Here is a 19,141-nt window from a genome sequence, read left to right as displayed (position 1 = left end):
CGTCTTCCAGTAGCAACTTCTGTACCACCTTCACCTGCCTCTAGAGGGAGCTTCTGTTGTGATTGGGAGGGTGAGACCCCTGAGTATCCCCTGGGAAGCACTGTTCAGTCTTCTGGGAAAATTGTGGTTGTGTTCCCCCTGCTCCCACACCACCCATCTTGGTCTGTCCCAACTTATTTCCAAGAATATATAACTTCTGATGAATCAGCTGCCATTTCAAGGGAGGGGCCAATCTGTGTAAGAGCTCTTTCCCGCTTGGTGTTTAAGGAAGCTCTGTGTGCAAGCTGAGGCTGGGTGGGGCTCTGATTCCCTCTTTCTGCACTGATTTCTGATCTCCCTGCTTTGCTGGCCTCTGTGAAATAGGACTCTAGGAACCAGTGTATTTTTTCTCTCTGAGGGAAGTTCAAAATGGGTTCTTTAGGCATTCTTCTTTCTGTTTTTCTTTTGTGGATATACACCCTGCAGGGTGTTCTTGAGCCTGACCTGCCTGTTTTGCTGATCTTCCACGTTGATGGTGCTTTCAATCCTGCAGGAGGTGGGGGCTGGGTCAACCTTCCTTTCCCAGAGGTTCGATCTCCACCGGGGTAGAGGGCTCTATCTGGCTGTAAATAACCTCAGGTGCTTAACTCCCACCCTTTAGTTCCCAGCCCATTGCTCTCGAAGCAGACAGAGTCCTGAACTTTCTATTCTGCACAACCCCTGCCCTGCCAGCTGTGCCAGGGTGGAGCTGAGAAGTCTCCTTGTTGTGCACCTTTCTGACCTCTCTGGCCAGCTACACCGAGTGGGATGCGCAATCCATCCTCTCCCCTTGCTGGCAGGGCAGCTGGGGTTCCTGCCCAGGATGCTTTAGCTCCTCTATTTAAAAAAGTCCCTTTGGGCACTCCTGCTGCAGCACTTAGTTATTGTCCAGTTTTCCATGCACAACACCTCTCCAAAGAGCCAAGAATCTCTGACAGTCATAGCTGGCCATGGCTTGTCTCTGCCTGGCTCAGGTGCAGATAGAATCCCTCCCTCTCTCTGGTACTCTCCTGATTGGCATTTGCCACTGCAGCTATTGATGTGCTGCTCGCTGTGTGTGTGTAGCCTGGCTTCTGCCCGACTTTGTGTACCCAAGTCACTCCTGGCCCAGGTCTAGGGTTCCCTGCCCTTCAAGGGTAGGGAGCCACAAAGCTTCGATCTCTGACCAGGCTCTCCATGGCTGTAGGCACCAGCTGTATGCATGGGGTATTTCCCCTTCAACCTAAAAAATCTTCTTACTGCCTGTTGCGAAGCATCTTCTGTACTCCTTGGCTTCCAAACTTCAAATCAGCTAAGATTCTGTTGAATGTTCAATTTATGTTTCAGATAATCAGCCAAGTGTCCAAGTTGGGGGCAAAAGCAAGTTGGCTGCCATCTTTAACTCAATTTTTTCATTTTTAAAAAAATTGTTGTTTAGTTACAGTTATCCTAATATTTCCCCTGTTGCTCTCCCCTGCCCTTCCCAACCCAAACCCACTTCCTCAGTCAATCCCCACCCTTTTGTCTATGTCCATGGGTCCCTTATACTTGTTCTTTGACTAGAGCCTTTGTTAACTCTTTCTCATAGCTTTATTTTTTTAATATATTTTATTGATTATGCTGTTACAGTTGTCCTATTTTTTCTCCCCTTTAATCCCTTCTGACTTGTACTCCTCCTCCCACCATTATTCCCCCACTTTAGTTCATGTCCATGGTTCATACATATAAATTCTATGGCTTCTCCATTTCCCACACTATTTTTAACCTCCCCCTGTCTATTTTGTACTTACTGTTTATGCTTCTTATTTCCTGTACCTTTTCCCCCGTTCTCCCCCACTGATAACCCTCCAAGTGATCTCCATTTCTGTGATTCTATTCCTGTTCTAGTTGTTTGCTAAGCTCATCTTTGTTTTTTTTGGTTTTTTAGGTTCAGTTGTTGATAGTTGTGAGTTTGTTATCATTTTACTGTTCATATTTTTGATCCTCTTCTTTTTCTTAGATAAGCCCCTTTAACATTTCATATAATAAGGGCTTGGAGATGACAAACTCCTTTAACTTGACCTTACCTGGGAAGCACTTTATCTCCCCTTCCATTCTATCCAGCTTTGCTGGATAAAGTAATCTTGGATGTAGGTCCTTGCCTTTCATGACTTGGAATACTTCTTCCCAGCCCCTTCTTGCCTGCAAGGTTTCTTTTGAGAAATCAGCTGATAGTCTCCTAGGAACTTCTTTATAGGTAACAGTCTCCTTTTCTCTTGCTGCTTTTAAGATTCTCTTCTATCTTTAATCTAGGGTAATGTAATTATGATGTGCCTTGGTATGTGCTTCCTTGGGTCCAACTTCTTTGAGACTCTGTGAGCTTTCTGGACACCCTGGAAGTTTATTTCCTTTGTCACATTGGGGAAGCTCTCCTTCATTATTTTTTCAAATAAGTTTTCTATTTCTTGCTCTTCCTCTTCTGCTTGTGGAACCCTATGATTGGGATGTTGGAGCACTTAAAGTTGTTCCAGAGGTTCCTAAAGCTTTCTTCATTTTTTTTGAATTTTTGTTTTTTTATTCTGTTCTAGTTGAATGTCTATTTCTTCCTTCTGCTCCAAATCATTGATTTGAGGCCCAGCTTCCTTTCTGTCACTGTTGGTGCCCTGTACATTTTCTTTTATTTCACTCTTCATAGCTTTCACTTTTTCTTCTATTTTACAACCATACTCAACCATTTCTGTGAGCATCCTGATTACCAGTGTTTTGAACTCTGCATCTGATATGATGGCTATGTCTTCATGGCTTAGTTGTACTTTTTCTGGAACTTTGATCTGTTTTTTCATTTGGGATATATATATATATATATATTTTTTTTTTTTGTCTCAGTGCACTTGTTACTTAGTAAGGGGTGGGGCCTCAGCCTTTTGCCAGGGCAGGGTAACCACACATCGCTGTGTTATGGTGCTGTATGTGGGGAAGGGATCAGAGAAGGAACAGTGCCACTTGCTGAGCTCTTGGCTGACTTTAAGTCACTTCCTCTGCTACCCACAAGCAAATTGGGCCCTTCTGGTGCTGATTCCCAGGTGGGTGGGTTTGTGCATATTCTAAGATGCTTTGGTTCTCTCCAAGAAACTCTCCAGTGAGGCTGGGAGTTTCTCCCACTGCCTCAATCCCCACATGTTTTTTCAGTCAGAAGTTTTTAGGCTTTATTTCCCCATGCTGGAACCCTGTGTTGTGTGGTCTATCTTGCTCCTTAGTTGTTCCTCCTGGTTTATCCACATGCAAAGTGGGACCATCTGCTCTGCCAGCTGCTGCCTCACCCACCCTGGTCCTCCTGCTGCTGCCTTGCCTGGAGTCCTGTCTGCCCCACTGCCTGTCTCCACCCTGCCTACTGGTTTAGATGAGTGTTTCTTCTTTAACCCCGTGGTTGTTGGACTTCCATACAGTTCAATTTTCTGGTAGCTCTGGTTTTTTGTTTTTAAATTTGTTGTTGTCCTTCTCTTTGTTATGCGAGGAAGCAAAGTATATCAACCTATGCCTCCACCTTGGCTGGAAGTCTCTTATAGCTTTCTTAATCAAAATTATACTAACTTATTGAATCCCTTGTAAATCTAATCACTTCACATTTTGGCAGCTTACTCTCCTAGTAGACAGGAAACACAATGCATGAATATTTTTTCCTTTTAAAAGAAAGTTTATATTAAGGTTAGAAACCTTAGGCAAAACCAAATTAAATGTCTTACTGTTTTTTATTGCTTCAGTGTCCTGGATCAGAATGGCTCATGCATGCTTAATATAATTAATTTGACGGTTAATTTAGGCATAGGCAGCTTGGAAGCAGACAGGACCTTTACAGCTGGGTTACTTGCGTCAAGTTACATAACCAGTCTGAGCTTTATTGCCTTTCTTTGTCAAATATAGTTGTTGGGAGCAGGGAATGAGACGACACCCAGTGTAGCAGCTTATTGATCTTTTTCTCTAACCCTCCTTCCCTTGCTTTTTAAACAAGTATTTCAGTTAGAGTTCATGAGGTCCAGATGATAAAGCCACAAACACAATCCTTGTTCTCTTGTTTCTAAATAAATAAATAAATAAATAAATAAATAAATAGAAATTAACTACAAGCAAGTGATTAACCCTCCTGATTTTTAAAAAAATACATGAGTATGAATCGTCTATGTACTTTCATATTATATGTAAACAATGTGGCTTTGTGACCTAGGCACGCCACTGATTTTATAGAAAAGGACTGTGCAACTTTTAATCTGGAATTCCTCCACATTCCTTAATACTGATTACTAAATTTGGAGTTGAAGGGAGTTCTGACCATAATCACAAGAAACTCAGATACAGGAAGATGTTACTTTCCCTGATGCTTTGTTTTCTAGTTCCACTGACAGAGGATTACTCAGTAAACCCTTTGGAGGATGCTTTCCACTTGAGAGTTAGGTTTGGGCATGTCTTAGCTGTTTGTACAAACAGGCTAACCTGATGGAGGTTCACTTTTATGAAAAGATACTTCTGCCCCATCATTTTAACTGTGTTTACTTATTCAGAGACCACTTTGAATTATTACTTTTCAGACTCTTTTTTGACCATCCACAAACATAATTCAGGACATTAGGCAGATCCAAGACCTAATTCTTACCATGGACATTTACTCTGTTACTTCCCAGTCAGGTGTTATGCAGCCTTTCAGAGTATTGTCTGGAGAGCTCAAGCTGTGAAAAAGTTCTTCCTTGACTTACACCCCACAGCTTCCACCCTTGGCTCCAAATTCTCTTGGGGACATAAAAAGAAATTCTGCCCACAATTAGGAGGCTTCAAACTTCTTGAGGACAGGAACTGCATCCACTATAGCTTCTAGTAACTTGATAAATGATTGCTGGATGAAGTTAAAAGCAGGAAATGCAATTTTTTATTTTGGTATATATCTTACAGAATAGAAAATGATGAATACATTTAAGTTCTATTGAGAAGGCATCATACAAAGAAACTGATTTTATTGTTTAAATGCATTGCTGATATATTTTATTCTTTGTCTTAAAATTCAGCACTTTTACCTGTTCGTCTTATGTATTGCAGCTTACCCTCGTTACAAAATAAGACATTCAGTGACACTATAGATACTAACTGTTGGACATTACATATGTGGGACACAGTGTCTGGGACACATTGTCTGAGACACAGGCACAGAGAAGTTGAGACCCCTCTGCAGTAGGCATTAGGAATTCTGGGTTCCAGTCCCAGCCCCACGAAAACCATCTGAGTGACCTTGGCTCTTGGTTCCTCATCTGCAAATTGCAACGGTTGAATCAGATGTTCTCTTGTCCTCTCCAGTTTTACAAATCATTTGTGTTTTTGACTTTTCTGCCCCAGGTGGTAGAGTAGCTACAAAGTTAAAGAACACAGACCTCTGATTTTAGTTCATTTTTCAATTTAAATTGCCAAGAACTATCCATTGTTAAAGCGAGGGGTGTTTCCCCCACCCCTTTTCTCATTTCAGAACACTTTTCTTCAGGAAACAGTGCGCAGAGAGTGTGAAGAGCGCTTTGAATTGACAGAAGCTTTGAGTCAAGCCAGAGAACAGCTGCTGGAGCTCAGGAAGCATGGTGGAAGTTTACCATTGTCACCGTGTTTCCCCAGCCAGGGCAGCCTAACCTCCTCTGCTGCCGCAGTCAGTAATCAGGGAGAGAGAAGCACTTCGAGACTGAACTCAGAAAAAGGAATCAGAATCCCCAGCCTGCATGGAGTGTCAAAACCCACCCTTTCTCCACCATCAACTCAGCCCAAGAGGGCCAACAGCTCAGGTTTGCCCACTGTCCTCCAACCACATCCTCCCAGGGGCCGGGCCTCTTCAGTAAGTAAGACCAGGCAAAGACTGGCTGCCCTTCTGTGGAGACTGAATCATCAGTGATTGGTCCAAAGTCCGGAGCACATCCTGTCGGCACACCTGGTTGTTCCCGGAGCGCGGGAGACTCTCTATAACTGAGGATGACAGAAATCAAATTAGTATCACAGATCACGAATGCATGTTTACAGATATTCTTAACAAAAGAGTTGAAAAAGCTAGGAAATTGGGAAGCCACATTTTCAAGAGGCCTTTCAAATGGCAACAAATAATGGAATTATTGGGATTCGGCTTTCTATATTTATGGATTGTATGTTTAGATATGCTCTATAAATATACCCCTTCAGAGATCATAGGTAAAATTTTCACCCATGGCATCTTTTCTATATTTAACCAGCAGAGGTATCTCCACAAAAAATAGATTATAGTGGTTTCGTTGGTGTTTTTTCATTGGTTCGTTAAGCTGAATAGGTTAAAGAGATGTAATTAGTATTCCAAATAGACAATAAAAGTACACTAGTCTTTAACTAGATGATTTCCAGCATGCTTGGTTCAAATTTTCACAGAGTTTATCATCACCACCACCACCATCAGCGTCTTCACCATCTTCACCTCACAATGTAGTTGATTAATCTAATTTCCCTTTAGGCGAGGGCAGAAGAGACGGCAGGTGACCTTTAGGAAGGCATTCTTCCCTGGGAGGCTGGGGATCTTCTAACAAAAAGACCAGCAACTCCAATTCAAGGAACGGGTAGTTTACTTTTCCAGATGTAGAGGTTGTGTTAGAAAGCAGAAAACCTGGCCCTGAAAATATTACACTGTAGAGATTTTCTACATTGAATCTTTTTGGCACTCAGAGGTAGGTTTTGACTTGAACTTGTATTCTCAAGCCATTGAGACAGGAACTAATTTAGGAGTTTAGTAGAGACACATAGCCCTGATTTGGGGTTCCAATTTTGTTATGCCTGAAAATGGGCAATGGCTTAACATGTATTCTAATTCCAGGGTGAAACATTAAACCCGGAAACCAGACAGGCTATTTTAAGTTATCATGAAGTTTCAGGCTCTACCTGTTTCTAAAAATACCTCTTTATCTTCAGCTAGTGTTCATCTATCTTCTTCTCCATCTAAGAGAAGTGAAGTTTTCTTCTAAGACTGGCTTTACTTAAACCTTCATCTGACTGCATCATGGACATCCCAGCTTCTTACTCACCAGTTAGAGTGACACAAGACATGTGAAATATGGCAGGTAGAACTCTCTGTTACTGAGCTATTATATCAAGAAGAGAACCTAAACGTACTTGAAATCCCTCCCCTAGGCAAAAAAAAACCACAACAACAAAGTTATTAAGCAAAATTGACCAGTAGTAGATTTTTAAAAAATTTTAACCTCAGAAAAATTCCACATTACATCCACTCATTTTCCTGACTAGTATAAATGAGCACATCTTATGTTAAGGCTTAGAATGCTTATTTTTGTTTTACAGAGATTGGTGTTCTTTATAATGGCATTTGACAAGAGAACATAACATCATAGAATAATGGTGCTGGGCTAGACCTTAGAGGTCACCCTAACAACCTGTTTCCAATAAGGAACACCCCAAAGAGGTCTGCTTGTCAGGGACAGAGCTGGAACCACTGTTACCCGATCCGAACATTTCCACCTCAGCTTCCCCGGCTCCCATCATGACTTTTGTCAGAAGCACCTACATTAAATTTACCTACTATTTTCTTTAAATGCATTCACATTTTAAGAATATATTTTATGGATTATGCTGTTACAGTTGAGCCAAGTTTTCCCCCTTTCCCCCCACCACCCAGTACCCACCTTCCTTCCAGCAGTCCCCAAACCTTAGTTCATGTCTGTGGGTCACGCGTATAAATTCTATGGCTTCTTCACTTCCCACACTATTTTTAACCTCCCCCTGTCTATTTTGTATCTACTGTTTATGCTTCTTACTTCCTGTACATTTCCCCCCATTCTCCTTCCTCCCCCTTCCTACTAATGACACTCCATGTGATCTCCATTTCTGTGATTCTATTCCTGTTCTAGTTGTTTGCTTAGCTTTTCTTTGTTTTTGGTTTTTTTTAGGTTCAGTTGTTGATAGTTGTGAGTTTATTGTTACTTTAATGATCATAGTTTTTTATCACATTCTTTTCTTAGATAAATCCCCTTAACATTTCATATAATAAGGGCTTGGAGATGATGAATTCCTTTAACTTGACCTTGTCTGGGAAGCACTTTATCTGCCCTTCCATTCTAAATGATAGCTTTGCTGGATAAAGTAATCTTGGATGTAGGTCCTTGCCTTTCATGACTTGGAATACTTCTTCCCAGCCCCTTCTTGCCTGTAAGGTTTCTTTTGAGAAATCAGCTGATAGTCTCCTGGGAACTCTTTCATAGGTGACTATCTCCTTTTTTCTTGCTGCTTTTAATATTCACTTCCTATCTTTAATCTAGGGTAATGTAATTATGATGTGTCTCAGTGTGGTCCTCTTTGGGTTCAACTTGTTTGGGACTCTCTGTGCCTCCTGCACTTGTATGTCTATTTCCTTTGCCAAATTCGGGATGTTTTCTTTCATTATTTTTTCAGATGAGTTTTCTGTTTCTTGCTCTTCCTCTTCTCCTTCTGGCTCCCCTGTGATTTGGATGTTAGTACGTTTGGAGATGTCCCAAAGGCCTCTTACACTATCCTAGTTTTTATTTTTAATTCTTGTTTCTTTCATGTTGGTCTGGTTGAATGCTTATTTCTACTTTATGTTCCAAATTATTGATTTGAATCCCAGCTTCTTCTCCTTTACTATTGGTTCCCTGTAGATTTTTCTTTATTTCACTTATTATAACCTTCATTTCTCCCTTTATATTTTTTCCATCCTCAGTGAGTTCTTTGAGCATCCTGATCACCAGTGTTCTGGAACTCTGCATCTTATAGGTTGGTTGTCTCCATTTTGTTTAGTTCTTTTTCTGGGGTTTTGTTATGTTTTTTTATTTGGACCATATTTCTTTGTATCCTCAATTCAGCAGCCTCCCAGTGTTTGTTTCCGTGTTTTAGGTAGAGCTGCTTTGACTCCCTATCTTAGTAGTGTGGCCTGTGTAGAAACAGCACTTGTAAATTGTGTGTGGTGGAGCCTTAGGTAATTGCCAGGGTGCGGCAACCCACTTCATCACTTTGTGGCTCTGTGTGTCAGGAGGGCTTGGAGAGGGGACAGTGCTGCTGCCTGGCTTCTGGGGGTTTGCCCAGCTCTCACCTCATTTCCAGTCACTTCACTCAACTCCCAGTATGCATCTGGCACCCTTCCGGCTGTTGCCCTGGTGCTGAGTCCCAGAGTGGATGGATTTGTGTATGTTCTAAGATCATGAGGGCCCTTTAAGTGGAGTCTCCAGAAAATCTGGCAGTTTCTTCCACTGCCCCAACCCCCACTGGTTTTTACAGCCAGAATTTATGGGGATTTATCTTCCTGGTACTGGAAACCTGGGCTGTGCTGTCTGGCCTGGGGCTGGGATTGCTCACTCCTAAGGTATCCCTCTTGATTTTTATCTACCACATGTGAAAGTGGGACCACCCATTCCACCGTTGCTGCTGCTTCTTGTGCTTCACCGACTCTCCTCACCTCTTCACCCATCTTGCATCTCTGCCCCCTTACCCATCTGGATGAATATGGTTACTTTAAATCCTTGGTTGCTGGACTCCCATACAGTTCAATTTCCTGATAGTTCTGGGTGTTATTTGTTTTGAGGTTTAGTTGTAATTATCTCTGTGGTTGCACAACGAGGCAAAGCATGTCTACCTATGCCTCCATCTTGACTGGAAGTTGCATTCATATTTTTAACTTAAAGTTATGTCAAAAAGAAACCCAAGGAAGAATGTCTTTAAAATAATGAGGTTGATTTTCTAGTTATATTTTCCCTAATATGCTTAAAATAAATGTGTATATATTAAAATACTAAATGTTAATATACTTTTAAAATTACCTTGTATAATGTGAGCAGTAATCATGTCAATTCTGGAGACCACTGCACTAAACCTCAATGTTTCTGACCTGGTGTTTGTATGTTTAAATTACAGCTACTCATCACATGAGGGAGAAGACAAAAGCTGGTGAAAGCTTTAGCAAAAGCATAAGAGAATATTTGGGGCAACAGTCTTCGTTATCCAATTATATGGGATTTTCCAGTTTTCAATCATAGCTCTCTTTTCAGGAACCATAAGGATACATTTTTCCTAAATTTTTAACATATTTACATTTGTAAAGGAGGTCACACTTAAGCTTTTCTAAAGTGATGTGAAGAGTATCACTGTGAAACCTGGTTTGTTTGTTGTTACTTTCTTGCTTTCACCACGAGTAATTCTGTAAATAATCATTGAGAGAATACAGTTGTGATTGCAATAATACTGTGTTGTATTTCACGAGTATATCAGAGAGGTAATTCCATAGATAAACAGAGAGACAAGATTTACCTGCATTTCATCCTAGACAATTTGAATGGCACAGCCTGAGCTGTGTGTATATCTTAAAAAAAAAAAAAAAAAAAAAAAGAGAAGAGCGTTAGAGTAAGTAACCTGGGAGTTAACACATTCAAATTTTCCTTGATTTTCTCATCATGATAAACAAACTCCTGGCATGAAACAGTATCAGCCATGTCAAGAAAGTAGTGATTATGGCAAAATAAAGTTCTCAAATACATATAATGGATATTAAGTCTAATAGTTTTAATTTCTCTATAGACATATGTTTTCAATGACCTCAGTGGGAGGATGTATAGGTCAAAAGCAAAGAATGTCATAGAAAATATTTCTTAGAGAATTCTTAGAGAATTAAAACTCTATTTGTTTTTCTTCTTAAACTAATATTGGTGGACAAAGATGGGAGAGTCCTGTATTTAACAGGTTTCTCAAGGAATTTTTTAAAGTCTTGAATATAGACTTACTATATTTATAGTTAGAGCTGCTTTAAAGTTATTTCTCCAGGCAATGGAATTGACTGGAAGAGACAGTAATCTTAAAAATTATGTAAGATTAAGATTATTTTTGTACTTTTCAGTGTTCTGAGATGTCTTTTTTGTTAATTCCATTATTTTTTACGCAGTTCAATTTAAAGCGGTTTACTAAGACTGAGCTGTGAAAGCTGTGTATCTCCTGCAATTCTATTTTTCAGTCATTACCGAGCACTAGTGCCACTCTGAAGAGAAGTGGGTGGAAGAAATCAGAAGTCTTTTGACAGTAAATAAAATTATATGCCAAGATTGAAAAGAAAGTACAGTAGTTTATACATCTTGGGAGCAAAGCCGGTGAATGATTAGCTTGCTACTCAGAAGACATAAAACCATATTCAGATTCATAGGTTCCCATACCACCACTATCTACTCTTCTGTTTTTTCACTGTGCAAGTAGCTTTTCATTACTTAAATTTTATTTTTTCAATTGCAGTTTACTTTCAGTATTACTTATATTAGTTTCCAGTGTACAGCACGGTGGTTAGACAATCGTATACTTTACAAAGTGATCCCTCCAAAATTTCCAGTACTCACTAGGCACCATAAGTAGTAATTACAATATTATTAACTGTACTCCCTATGCTGTACTTTACATGCACGTGACTATTCTATAGCAACCAGTCTGTACCTTTTTAATTCCTTTACCTTTTTCACAAAGCCCTGCAACCCCTCTCCCGTCTGGCAACCATCACAGACTAAGATCTTTTAATGTTCCATTAGTCCCCAAAGTTTTTGTAATATCACAGTTAAATTCCAGCTAATTTCTTTGATTATGGAACAAGTTTTCTCAAGGTTCAGTGTTACAGGTCTTCTGATTATTACAATTCTGCTCTGGTAGGACAGCCTGGTGCCCTCATAAAGCGGTCAATGCGCTGCGGGCGGGAGCCCCCGGTCGGCGCGCTCTGTCCTGCAGGGCTCAGGGAGTCAGTCCGGCAGGTGCTCATGCTTCGCAGACCCTGTGATGGCTTAGTGATTATGGATTTGTAAAACCTTTCCACTTTCATGTTTTAAGAAAATAATTACCATACACTGTACCTTGCACAGGACACTTTTAGTAGTCCCCGTAGCACAAGAGACTACAGCAGGATAATTCCTGAAGTGGCGTCTGTGTTTTATCTTAAGGAAGAAATTCTACTTTTCCTTTTGAAATATTAGCACTGCATAGTAATAAGTTGTAAAGCCAATGTAATTGTGTTTAATCGTTAGAATCTTAGGTATGGATATATCATGTTTGTATATTCTGAACTCACATAAAAATTTTCTTAATAGCACAGTAGTTGAATCGAAACATACTTATTCTATGACAATATTTACATGATCCAGAAGGTCAAAATATTTCTCTCTTCTCTAGCACTTCTACAGCACAGTGCATTATTCATTCAGTAAGTAAAATAATTTTTCCTAGATATCTCTAACTCCCCCTAAAATACATGTATATAGAAAGAATACTAGATCACAGAGATTAAGTATTTTTCCCCAAATAAATACTAGATAAGACTGATAAATAAATCTTAAATTTCTGGAGTTGCTAAACATTTAACCTGTAGATTGATACTGAAGCTGCATTATCCATTCACTCACTTCTTCAACAGGCATGGAAATTTAAAAAGCACTGTGAGAGCTACCAAGATAATTAAAACATATTACAGATGCTTAAGAACTGTGTAGTAGATGGCAGTGAAGAAGGATATGAAGAAATTATAATATAGGAAGTCAGTGTTCAGTAGAGAAGAGAATTGGAAGCAGGGTGTTATATGAGTTCATCTTCTTGCTAGATGGGTCAAGGAACACTTTAGGCAAGAATTGGAATTTATAATAGGTCTTGAAAAGTGGAGCAAGGTTTTATAGAAGAAGGTATACGAGGGAGAGGAGCTGTATAAACGGAGTCATGGATATGGGAAGTAGCAGGAAGCTGGAGTAGGTAGGACCCCATAGCATCAAGGTGTTGAATAAGGGCCCAGTGTAGGCTTTGGCCTGGAAGTGGCAGGCACTTTGTTGAAGTTTGGATCGGGCAGGATTGTACTGAAATCATTACAGAGTTGAAAGCTGGAGGAGGAGCATCAGGTGGTAGATTAGAACAGTAGTCCAGACAAGAGTTAATCAAATTCCGAATAAAGTGTCGATAATGGGAATAAACAGGAAGCAGCTGACTCAAATTCTATTCAGAGAAAGGAAAGAATTTGTTCCCTGTTGAAGGCAGTTTGAGACCATTACCAGCCATTGCCCTTAGCAGGGGTGCAGTGTCTGAGATTGGCTCCAATGAAGGATCACCCTCTGTTTAAGAATATTACAGCTTCTCTGAAAAATGCAAAATAAGAATAACAACATTTTAATTCAGGCAGCAGATAACTAACCCTACAGACTCGGTATTCATAAGAAGTCTCCTTAAAGTCAAACAAAAATACAAATCTGAATAGTGTTTTAAAAATTATGGAGGAAGAATGTGGAAAGTGACTCAAAAATAGCTGTGATCTCAGCTCAAAGAACGCAAAGCACAAGTGTGACCTTTGGGAGTAATACAACGCAATAAAACTTTCTGATTTTGGCTAACCATTTATGAGGGAAAATATAGAAGATAACACCTAAGACAAAAAAAAAAGGAATCCTATATAGTTCTGAAGGGACCTAACACACCACCTGGTACAGACCTGTAATTTTGCAAGCAATAATAGGTCTCTTAGAGGGTAATTTTCCCTTCTTATAGCTGCTTAACAGTAGACTTGATGAGAGAGCCTAGGCCTCCAACCCTTGGTCTTGCATCTCATTTCAAAACTGGAAGAACAGTATCAGTGCTCTGAATTTTTGCTGCTCAGAGTGGTCCAGCAGGATCAGTGTTTTCTAGGAGCTTGTTAGAAATGCAGAATCTCAGGCCTCACACCCAAACCTGATGAATAAAATCTGATTTTAATGAGATCCATGGGTGATTTGTGTATACATTAAAGTATGTGCATCACTGCTCACAGTAGTGCCATTGGCCCTGACATATTTCACCGATAAGAGCTATGCATTGGTGTTGAACAGAAGTAGCCTTGCTTATGCCTAACTGAGATGGTGGTGCTGAGCCCAGCTCCACCCCCTCACGTAGACCCACTTAGTGCCTCAGCTTCCGATGCTCTCAGATCCTGTCTCTTCACCTATTGATTGTGAATCTACAGTTCTCCAGGAAACCAGTGAATTCAAGGAAATCTATATGCAATTAATATTCATGAATATCAGATATTACCACTCAAGGTTCTGAACTTGCAAAGAATTGATTTGTTATTTTTTAAATCCATTTTGATCATTGGCACCTTATTGAATAATCTTAACTTTTAATCTCATAAAGGTATATCTTTGGGTATATGACTCCCTAGAGAAAATTCAATCATGCTGGTTGTCTGAGGCCCACAAAACTTAGAAAATTAGATGACTTATTCGAATTATAAAGGAAATATTAGAGTACCATTAGTTCCCCTAAAAGTAGTTCTCAACTACTTAAATATAAAACTATAACTTGCAGTATTACACCTAGATCAATTTTTTTAAAGGTGGAACCAATAGCAGCTGAATGAGAATTTTATTCAGCTTCTCAGTTTCAAAATCTTTAACACAATGAGGCATTATGCTCACTTGCCTATGAGCATTAAGTCAGCTCATCTCATGATACCACAGGGTGGCCACATTCTTTAAACTTTTTGGATTCAGAAAATTATTAAAGGAATCAATTCATTTGTCACTAAATTTTTTTGAGTACCTTTTATTAACTTACTATTGATATTTAGCTTGTATGGTTATCTGTCATTACTTTGAATTTTTCTCATAAATAATCATTTAAATCCCAAAATTAGACAGAGATACAATTTAGAATATTGAAACATTTTTAAATAGAGGGTTCCATAAGATTTAACACAGGAAATACATGTTTTCTTTTTTTAAAAAATATATTTTATTGATTATGCCATTACAGTTGTTCTATTTCCCTCTTCATTCCCCTCCACCCTGCACACCCCTCCCCCACCATTCCCCCTTTAGTTTATGACCACATGTCTCAAGTTCTTAGATTCTATATTTCCCATACTAATCTTGCCCTCCCCCCTATCTATTTTCTACCTACCTTCTATGCTACTTATTTTCTGTACCTTCTCCCCCCTTCTCCTTCTCCCACTCCCCTGTTGCTAACCCTCCATGTGATCTTCATTTCTATGGTTCTGCTCCTGATCTAGCTGTCCTCTTAGTTTGCTTTTGTTTTAGGTGTGGTTGTTAGTAACTGTGAGTTTGCTGTCCTTTCACTGTTCATCTTTTTTATCTTCTTTTTCTTAGGTAAGTCCCTTTAACATTTCATATAATAAGGGCTTGGTGATGAACTCTTTGAACTTGATCTTATCTGAGAAGCACTTTATCTGTCCTTCCATTCTAAATGAAACTTTTGCTGGGTAGATCAATCTTGGATGTAGGTCTTTGGATTTCATGACTTGGAATACTTCTTTCTATCTCCTTCTTGCCTATAAGGTCTCTTTTGAGAAATCTGCTGACAGTCTGATGGGAACTTTTTTGTAGGTGACTGTCCCCTTATCTCTTGCTGCTTCTAGAATTCTCTCCTTCATTTTAATCTTGGCTCATATAATTATGATGTGCCTTGGTGTGTTCCTTCTTGGGTCCAACTTCTTTGGGACTCTCTGAGCTTCCTGGATTTCCTGGAAGTCTATTTCCTTTGCCAGATTGGGGAAGTTCTCCTTTATTATTTGTTCAAATAAGTTTTCCACTCGTAGCTGTTCCTCTTCCCCTTCTGCACCCCTATAATTCGGATGTTGGAATGTTTAAAGATGTCCCAAAGGTTCCTAAGCCTCTCCTCATTTTTTTTGAATTCTTGTTTCTTCATCCTTTTCTCTTTGGTCATTTTTTTCCTCTTTCTGGTCCACTCCTTTGATTTGAGTCCCAGTTTCCTTTCCATTACTATTGGTTTCCTGTGCATTTCCAGTCATTTCAATTAGTTTAGCCTTCATATGTTCCTCTAATTTGTGATTAAAATCTACCAGTTCTTTGAGCATCCTGATCACCAGTGTTTTGAACTGTGCATCTGAAAGTTTGGCTGTTTATTTCTTCATTGCTTAGATTTATGGGCTCTGGATCTCTGAGTTGTTCTTGAGCCATGTTTTGATCTGTTTGTGCCTGTTACATATGAGGAGCAGAACCTTAGTTGTTCACCAGGGTGGGGCCACCCAGGTCGCTGGTTTGTGATGCTGTATGTGGGGGCGGGGTCAGAGAGGGACAGTAGCGGTCCCCTCTGCTGCTTCCTGCCACTGGGGCCTGCACGGTCTGTCTCACAGCTCGTTCCTTCACCGGTTTATCTGCGAGCGAATGTGTGACTGTGGTCAGCCCTCAGTGAGTCCACCGCCTTGCACCCTCAGTGGGTCCGCCCACTACTCCACTCCTGGGATCCACCTATGGCTGCTGGCGCATCTGGGTCTTACGCCCAGGTTGGTCCAGTGGATCTTTCCTGCCTAACCCCGCTCTGCTGCTGGCTCTGGCCCTCTTACCGGTTTGTCTGAAGGGTTCGTTGTTGTCAGACTTCCGTATAGTTCAATTTTCTGTGGTTTGGCTGCGTTTTTTGTTGCTAAAACTTTGTTGTTTTTAAACTTGGTTGTGTGAGAAGGTATAGTGCTTCCACCTCTGCCTCCATCTTGGCGGAAGTCCCTATTTGTTTTCTTAAAAATATGAACATCTAGCTTTGCATTGTGCACCATTACCCCCAATACCCACCTTTCTTCCAAGTGAATTTGAAATGGTCTAACTCATTAATATAATGAAGTACCTTCTATCTTCTTAGAGTGAATAAAGTTTAGAGTTGTAAATTTTTTATCTGGAACCTTAAATGTATAAGGAATTAAGGTTACTGCCAAGACTTAAGTGACTTCTTGTTTTCGTGCATTTGAAGCAGAATTTCTCAAAAGCCAGGGCAGCCGAGTTTCTATTCTCTATTACTAAACTTCTGTTACTGGACTTTTAAAATGGTTCAGGTTTAAGCTGGGATTTCATAGAATCTCAAAACTAGAATCTTCTTTATTTTCCCCAGGGGTACATAGCACTCAGAAGGGAACTGAGGTTAGTGAGAACAAGTGGGGTTGGGGGGAGGCATTCATTGCCTTATTTCATAAGTTGTTGGGTAAGGATGTAGTCCATTCATTCCCTCCAGCATGTAAGTCAGTATTTCTGCCAGTGTGCCCTGAAAAGAAACTTTTCTGTACTCCTTGTATATTTTTAGGTTGACATCTAAAACATTTCACCATAAAGTAAATAGTTGCAAAGGGCGTCATAAAGATAGCCAGTATATTATACATTATGGATATTTAAAAACACAACTCTTACTTTAAGATATTTATATGATTGTAGAGTTTTTATAGGTTTCTTATTTATTTGTTTGTGTATTATAGTAATGTGACAAATAGAAGGGAAATGCAAACTGAGAGCATCTACTCAATTAACCAGGATATCATTCGCTGCCATTCACAAAGGATGGAAATCGAGCCCCTGTAGCCTGGAAAACGAGCCCTTTCAGGATTGTCTCTCCCAGCCTGCTCATAGTTTTCCCATGCACACACCCCTGTTTGTAGGCTGCCCTCCTCTTGTTTATCTGTGGTTCAGAATCCTGTTTACAAGTCTTTTTTTTTAATTCTTCCTCTTAGTATTTTACATTACTACAAAGACATATATAACTTTATAAAGTTCTTCTGGATTTAGTTATCCTTACAGTTATTATTAATACACTACTATTTATAACAAATATATGTTAGAAATGGAAATTTATATCAAAATTATATCAAATTTATATCAAAATTATAAAATTTGATCATTAGTAAGCATAAAAGTTTAATTGTACTGACATTGCATATCTTAATGAGATGAATCAATATTTAATGTTTCTTTTTACATTTAGTGAGAAGTAGATACGGTAAAAGAATAATTGGTCTGTGCATGAGATCTTATTCAATTTTTATTAGTAGGAGGTAGAAGACATTACCCATTTTAAAGTGAAATGAGATGATGACTTTGCTGACTGTACCTGAGTTGTGAATAATACCATTAAAAATGGAAAATACCTCTTTCCATTGTCTAAGGCTGTCTCTCCCTGCCAACGTACTAGTCATACAACTGATATTAGGGTTTGCTTTGCTCATGCATTAAAAGCTCTTGAAAATGTTGGTCGAACCATTTGACACTTTAAATTGGTCGTGATGCATTTCAGGAGCACATGCACACAGAGACTGTGCAACACAGAGTCTGTGTTACTGTTCTTCCTTCAGTTACTGATGTAACTAAATGTTTCCAGTGCTGAGTTCACAGGTGCCCTCTGACTTATTCACAGCCCTGACACCCCTAGTGTCTGCGACCATCCCCACCCAAGAGGAATGCAGGACTTGGAGGGGCACCACTGGATCCAAGGGCATGTGACCTTCAACCACAGAATCTTTATGAACTATTTATTTATTTATTTTTATTATTTGTGCCTCTTTTGACCTGCCTTAGTATAAAAGCCAACAAAGTGTTACTGAAGAAACCAGGCATTCACGCACTATTGACATTAAGTCATTAAAGGTTAAACACAAACCTTCGTCCAAATGTCCATGGGCTTCAGTACACGGTTCTTCTCAGAAAGGGTCTGAGTTTTCCTGGAAATATGATAAAGGTGTTGTCTCAGCAGTTTTCCTTGACCATCTTTGGATTTGGTCTTAGCACTCCTAAGGGGATCATTTAGCCTCAGACCTTCTAACTTATCTGAATATGTGTGAAAATGGGACTTTAGAACACCCCAAGCCAACTTAGGGGAGTCTCAGGGTCTCACCGCATGTCAGACTGAGGGATTTCCCTTCATTACCAAAAAGGCATGGATGGCAAAGGTCCTCTTCCCCCGGTGGGTACGTGGTCCTCACAAACACCAGGCTTATTCCCTCACTCTGTGCTCCCAGTTGAAAAGAAGGAACCAGACTTCTGGTGCAAAATGGCTTGGCATCCAGCTAATGGGCCTTGGTGCAGGCCCTTCCAACGCCCCATTAAAAACCCTGTGGTGGGAAAGAAGTCACATACACCCAGCACACAGGGAGCAAAGTCACAACACTAACCTGGCCCCCCAGTGCTGTGTCACTTGGGTGCTGCCCTTCAGGAGACCTAGGCCATTTTACTGGAACATTCTGATTGGCAGGTCCTTAAAAAAATGGCTAAAGAAGGAGCTGTGGGAGTGCTGGTGGGGAGGGAGAGCCGGCGTTGTGTCTGGGAAGGGGAATTCTCTTGGGCACAGCGGAGTGCCGTTCTGTTCCCAGGCAGCGCTGGCGGAGCACTGTGCC

General features: G+C 40.1%; 1 protein-coding gene across 2 annotated transcripts in view; it reads left to right on the top strand.

Annotated features, from left to right (window-relative positions):
• The window catches only part of LEKR1 (leucine, glutamate and lysine rich 1), a 163,910-nt gene extending 156,300 nt beyond the window's left edge, over nt 1–7,610 (top strand). For both annotated transcript variants that reach the window (XM_037126349.2, XM_037126350.2), the window contains exon 13: nt 5,483–7,610. In XM_037126349.2, coding sequence (XP_036982244.2) covers nt 5,483–5,893 — 411 coding nt within the window. In that variant the 3' untranslated portion in view covers nt 5,894–7,610. The remainder of the gene's footprint in view (nt 1–5,482) is intronic.
• The last annotated feature ends 11,531 nt before the right edge of the window (nt 7,611–19,141 follow it).

This window comes from Artibeus jamaicensis, unplaced genomic scaffold (assembly GCF_021234435.1).
Source record: "Artibeus jamaicensis isolate MK-2021 breed Jamaican fruit bat unplaced genomic scaffold, CSHL_Jam_final scaffold_474, whole genome shotgun sequence".
Lineage (NCBI taxonomy): Eukaryota > Metazoa > Chordata > Mammalia > Chiroptera > Phyllostomidae > Artibeus > Artibeus jamaicensis.
The sequence above is the reverse complement of the archived record's forward strand: the minus strand, read 5'-3'. Positions and strand labels throughout refer to the sequence as shown.